General features: G+C 49.6%; 1 protein-coding gene across 1 annotated transcript; it reads left to right on the top strand.

Moving 5' to 3' along the window:
* Nucleotides 1-1,799: 1,799 nt before the first annotated feature.
* LOC102448301 (olfactory receptor 52R1-like) lies at nucleotides 1,800-2,387 on the top strand. The gene has a single exon (XM_006114618.1). The coding sequence runs from the start codon at nucleotides 1,800-1,802 to the stop codon at nucleotides 2,385-2,387; it is 588 nt and encodes a 195-aa protein (XP_006114680.1).
* Nucleotides 2,388-6,506: the final 4,119 nt, after the last annotated feature.

The raw sequence follows: 6,506 nt of genomic DNA, 5'->3' as shown, positions 1-6,506 counted from the left end.
GCACAGCTCACATTCGGCAATGTGGGGCTACGTCTAGACTGGCATGATTTTCCGAAAATGCTTTTAATGGAAAAGTTTTCCGTTAAAAGCATTTGTGGAAAAAAGCATCTAGATTGGCACGGACGATTTCCGCAAAAGCACTTTTTGTGGAAAAGCATCCGTGGCCAATCTAGACGCGCTTTTCTGAAAAAAAGTCCCAATCACTATTTTCGCAATCGGGGCTTTTTTGTGCAAAACAAATCTCAGCTGTCTACACTGGCCCTTTTGTGCAAAAGTTTTGTGCAAAAGGGACTTTTGCCTGAACGGGAGCAGCATAGTATTTCTGCAAGAAGCACTGATTTCCTACAGTAGGAAGTCAGTGCTTTTGTGGAAATTCAAGCGGCCAGTGGAGACAGCTGGCAAGTTTTTCCGGAAAAGCGGATGATTTTCTGGAAAAACTGGCCAGTCTAGACACAGCCTGGATGTTTTCTTGTGCAAGACTTTTAGCACAAGAACACTTTTGCAAGATATTCATGCACAAGAAGCCGCCAGTGTAGATGGGATGTTGCTGCTGACGTGTAAAGTGCAAAGATTTCCATTTTTTGCCACGATCAGACTTTGAACATTTTAGATATTTGAATATTTTAGAGAGGGAGCCATGGGAATCCTTAAAAACAATAGGAAGCTAGCAAGTCTTTGTGTTACGACTGGCTGGACACAACTGAGGGAATGAACCAAAGACCCCAGGGTAAGGGGCTGCCCTGGTTTGGAAGGCGTGGCCGGGAAAGAAACAGTTACAGGGTGAGTTTAGAGTAAGTTTGTAAGGAGTTTGCACTGAAGATTCAGTGCAGAAGTAGCGAAGCATTTTCTGTTATTTTGAGTTTGCAATCTACTTTGCTCGGCTTGTTCTCACTTATTCCCGCTTCAGTCCTACTGCTGGTACTTAATAAAATCGCTTTTATTTATTATCAAGCCCAGTGTAAATAATTGTTGCCTGGTGGAGCATCCAGTGTACACATTCCCTCTTTATTGCTAGAGGGGGCTCACCCAAGTCATTCATAGGGGTTTCTGATCCCTTTGGGGAGTGGTATCCCGGGAAGCTGGCCATAAACTGCATTTGCCTTGGACCTAAAGAGGTTCAACGTCTGTACTGCTCCTTGGGAGGGTATTGATCGCAGCTTGGTACCTTCGCTGGAGGGGAACAGGGAGCTGGCCCAGCAGGACCAGGCAGTGAGGAGCCCCAGAGAGCAGGAAGGCGAGTGGCAGTGGCCGTATCAGTACCCCAGGAGGTACCCCCAAGGGGTCGTCTGTGACCGCCCCCCATCACAGTGAGCAAGGTCCATGATTGCGCTTTTTGGTAGTAGTGATTTTAAGTGTGTTCTGAGTGTGGTTGTTAGAGGAGAGACAAATGGGGAGACTGGTTTGTTGTTTTCTCTTTGCTCATTGCGGGGAAGGGAAACTGAGTCAGGAAAATGAGAGTGAGGGCCAGAAGAAACGGGAGCTGCACAGAATCCAAGCAGCAGAGGAGGGGGCAGAACACAAGAGACAAATGGAGATCAAGTGGTTCAAGCCAGAAGCCCAAGCTGCTCAGGATGAAGCTGCTCATGGGAGAGCCTTGGAATGAAAGAACTTGAGCTGCGAGCCCAAAGGGGGGAGAGGGAAAAGAGAGGCAGCATGAACGGGCCGTACTTGACTTGAAGAATAAGTACCCAGTGATGCAATATTCACAACTGGGCTGACACTGCTCTCCTTATGATGAATCCGGAGGTATTGCCGAGTATTTCTTTGTCTTATGGCTGTCTGGACTAGTTCTGCCCCAAATGCCGAGCATCTTCTGGTTCAATTCCAGGGAGATCTATTTCAGTTCCTGCCTCACCCTTCTGTGCGTCTCAGTGATAGAGTCTGGGATCTTCGTGGCAATGGTGTTTGATCCCTACGTGGTCATCTGCCATCCCCTGAGACATTCCACCATCCTGACAAACCCCATTGTGGTTAGGATTGTCTTCTGTATGGTGCTGCATGCAACCTTGCTCACACTGCCCTTTCCATACCTGGCAGGGCATTGGCTCTACTGCAGAACCAACATCATCCCTGAGCCATTCTGTGAGCACATCGCTATGATGAGCGTGGCCTGTGGCGATACCCACGCCAACAGTTACTACGGCCTCTTTGTGGTTTTCATGGTTAATGGTCTGGATGTGATTTTAATTACCATGTCCTACATCCAGATCCTCCGGGCCATCTTCAGACTCCCCACAAAGGACAACCAACTCAAGACTTTTGAAACGTGCACCTCCCACCTCTGCCCAATTGTAGCCTTTTACATCCCAGGTCTCTTCCTCTCCCTCTTGCACCGCTTTGTACAGAATGTGCCTCTGCATTTCCACGTCCTTCTTACCAATCTGTGACTCTTGACACCCAACATTATGAACCCCATAATCTTTGGGGTGAGGTCCAAACAGGTCCGAGAAAGACTCTCTGGGCTCTTCCGTCATAAGGGGACCTAAAGTTTTCTCCTGAGGCTCTGTGTGTATGTCTGTGGGCGGGGTATTAAAGAAATGGAACCTTCCTACTAATGGAGAGCAAGTATTGGTCCAGATCATTAGAGTCACAGATATTTGATTGGCTGGTTGCAGAGGGAGCTGGGACGTGGTGCTGGGCCCTTTGACTTTTGGAGAGTCAAAGTGACTTGAAACCCTTTGCTGGCTGTACTGTGTCGTGTCTATGTGACAAACGGGGGACTTGGCCTGCGTACCCCTCCGTAACCTGTCATTTTTCCGAATGCTGGCAACTCGACCTTGAATCTTGAGCCTGCCCCACCCATTTCCACAAAACCCTGCTCCCTGACCCACCTATTTCATTGGGACTCCATCCCCTTCTCTAATTCTTTCATCCTTGCCCTGCCCCGTGACATTATCGGGTTGGGATATGACCCCATAGAGCATCATTCCAATGACTGTTCTACATTGTCCCACCTCTGGTACCAATGCTCTCAAGTGAGATATCGCTAGGTAAGTTACGATTGGCTGGTTATGCTTTTGCCATTTCGGTGCATGTGTCATCCTTGTACATGAGGGTATGAATATTTGCTGTGTGTATCTCAAATGTTCGCTCCTGCAGTAACTCTCAGAGAGTAGTAATAGAGATGTAGCCGTGTTAGTCTGGTCTAGCTGAAACAAAAGACAGGACTATGCAGAACTTTAGAGACTAACAAGATGGTTTGACAGCACGTTGGGGTTTCCTCTCTCCTGCACCCCCGTAGTGGCACGAACAGATTCTGCCAGCCCGTCAGATTGAGGGATTTTATTGCTTCTCCAGGATACAGCAGAGCACAGATATAATCTGGTTACAGGAACTGGGACCACGAGGCCTCAGCCCCCCCCTTTGAGATAGGGGGGTGGCTGGGCCCTACACTCCCAGTAACTGCCTCTCTTCCAGCCCTGCCCCCCAGTCAGGGGTTGGACCCTGCCTTCCTCCCTTTGTCTCTCTCCCTGGGAGGCAACTGGTCGGACAGGTTGGGAGACCCTTGACTACCTGACTCATCCCCTGTCCTGCTGGGCCGTGATACAAATAGCCCCCAGTGGAGGTCATCCACAGCCCACTGCCCGAACCCAGCAATCAGCAAGGCACCACTGGGTTACAGAGCAGACAGCCTGCCAGACACACACACTACGCCACAGCTCTCCCCCCTCCGAGAGCGAACTGAGCAGGGTCACTCCGTTTGTGGCCTAGGGACATTCGGGTCTCCTGCCAGCCCAAGCCAAGGGGACATCTTATGAGTCTTTAAAGTGCTGCATAGTCTTGTCTTTTGTCCTAGGGTATGTCTACACTACCCCACTAGTTCGAACTAGCGGGGTAATGTAGGCATACCGCACTTGCAAATGAAGCCTGGGATTTGAATTTCCCGGGCTTCATTTGCATAAGCGGGGCGCCGCCATTTTTAAAACCCCGCTGGTTCGAACCCCGTGCAGCGCGGCTACACGCGGCACGAACTAGGTAGTTCGAACTAGGCTTCCTAGTTTGAACTACCTAGTTCATGCCGCGTGTAGCCGCGCGGCACAGGGTTCGAACGAGTGGGGATTTAAAAATGGCGGAGCCCCGCTTATGCAAATGAAGCCCGGGAAATTCAAATCCCAGGCTTCATTTGCAAGTGCGGTATGCCTACATTACCCTCCTAGTTCGAATTAGAGGGTAGTGTAGACATACCCTTATTGTTGTATTATTGTCGTACACCGCTTACAATGTGCATCATCTGCTAAACTATTTAACCAACACAAAAGAAAAACATCAGCAAATGAATGGCAATATGAAAAGAAGGGAGAACACATAGGTTAAAAAAAAGCTGCATAGAACTACAAATTGGGTAAACAAAGTCCCCACAGTCATTTCACCTGAACTGAGACACATGTTATTCCATACAAGTTTGTTCAGTGTCAGGATACCAGCACTACATCCTGGCACAGCAATCACTGATGAATTGGTCACTGCCCATTCCATAGGTTATCTGGAAAACCGTCTCCATAAGAAACCACTGGATCTACGTGCATTGCAGGGCACAGCAATGAGTGACTCAGAGCCGCTAGCTATTCTTGTTTCATGCCCAGCAAAGCTGATCCTAGGAGAGGAAACCAGCAGTGAAGGCATCCTATAAATGGAGTATACACTGGAGGGCAGGGATCAGGTCCAGAGACAGCTAGACAGATTGAAGGATTGAGCCAAAAGAAATCTGATGAAATTCAACAAGGACAAATGCAGAGTCCTGCCCTTGGGACGGAAGAATCCCAAGCATAGTTACAGGCTGGGGACTGACGGGCTAAGTAGCAGTTCTGGAGAAAAGGACCTGGGGATGCCAGTGGTCGAGAAGCTGGAGATGAGTCAACAGGGCGCCCTTGTAGCCAAGAAGGCAAATGGCATATTAGGGGGCATAGGAGGAGCATTGCCAGCAGTTCTAGAGAAGTGATTATTCCCCTTTAGTCAGCTCTGGTGAGGCCACATCTGGAGTATTGTGTCCAGTTCTGGGCTCCCCAATACAGAAAGGATGTGGACACATTGGAGAGGGTCCAGCACAGGGAGGGGGTGGAATCTCCATCCCTAGATGTTTTTAAGGCCTGGCTTGACCAAGCTCTAGCTGGGTTGATTTAGTTGGGTTAGTCCTGCGTTGGGCAGGGGGCTGGACTCGACTCCTGAGGTCTCTTCCAGCCCTGGGAGTCTATGAATGAACAGTGCTGAGTACTAACTAACTACATGGCAATTACGTATAAAGGCCTCCTTTGTGATGTCTCTGATCCCCCTTTCTGTTTGATTTCTGTGGGACCCACCCTTCCAGCACCTGCCCCCATATTCCAAAACACTCAGCCTCCTGCTACGGGTGAACCACTCACCTCTGGACCACGGATGTGGCGAGAGCAGAAAGCTCCAGCTGCAGACGTGGAGAACGTCTGGGAGCAGGGCTGGTCTGGACATGGCAGCCTGCAGGGACAGTGACCTGGGGGCAGGGAGCCTCAGGAGCAGCTGCTGCTCTGCGCAGGGCAGGGGGCAGAGAGCAAAGCTGCATTTCCCTTTCCTCCCCGCTTCATTACCTCTCTACCCAACCGGCTACTTGGCTGCATTCCCACCCACTCACCTCTTCTTTGTTATGTCCCATCCCCTTCTGCCCCCCAATCTCCCTCTTGTACTCCCACTCCCCTCCCCTCCCACCTCCAAACTCCCTCTCCTACCCCAGCCCCTCTCCCCTTCTGCCCCCAAACTCCCTCTCGCTGGCAGCTCCGACCCGCACACTGAACCCCTCCTTTTTTGTTCCACCCCACAGCCTAAGGAGTCCACAAAAATCCACTGACTCTGGAACCCCAGAAAAATAAATCTGTCCTATGGGAAGTCCCGAACCTCAGTAGGTCTCCTGATCTCTTCCCCTCGCCCTGCAGTGAGGGGTCTCAGCTGGGGGCCACATCCATGAAGGCTGGGAGGAGGTGTGTTTTTCTCAGTGTCAGGGACCCCCGACCCAAAAACGGTTCCCTGCCCCTGCCATAAATAAAGAAAACATTGAAACCTTTTGTGCCGAACATAATATTTTACTTTATTGAAAAGGAAGTTTGAAATAGTTAAAACGCTTAATCTGCTGAATTATTTCCATTAAAGTGTTCTCCCCAGCTGATCTCAGATGAGCTGCAGGCTAACCCAGAGCTCAGTGATTGTTCACGAAGTATTTCAGAAGAACTAGAAGGTTATTCCTGATATCTGCTAATCAATGGAGAGCAACAGCACAATTCCCCAAGCAAATGCATTATTCCAGCTGGTTCATTAACATCCACAGTCTCCTCATTGCCACTAGACCCCGTCTCACCCAGGCAAAGAACAAAAGGTAAGGTGGGAAGAAAATTCTCCCACCTGAACCTAGTCTGCCTCTATACTATGATCCTCTTCCACAAGAGGAAATGCAAATGGAGCGCTCATTTGCATATGTTGCACTCTCATTTGCATTTCCTCCTCAGATCTCTTTTGCACAAGTGGTTTTTGTACCAAAAAAACCG

The sequence above is a fragment of the Pelodiscus sinensis genome, chromosome 1 (assembly GCF_049634645.1).
Source record: "Pelodiscus sinensis isolate JC-2024 chromosome 1, ASM4963464v1, whole genome shotgun sequence".
Classification (NCBI taxonomy): Eukaryota; Metazoa; Chordata; order Testudines; family Trionychidae; genus Pelodiscus; species Pelodiscus sinensis.
Note: the sequence above shows the minus strand (reverse complement) of the source record. Positions and strands in the feature narration are given on the sequence as shown.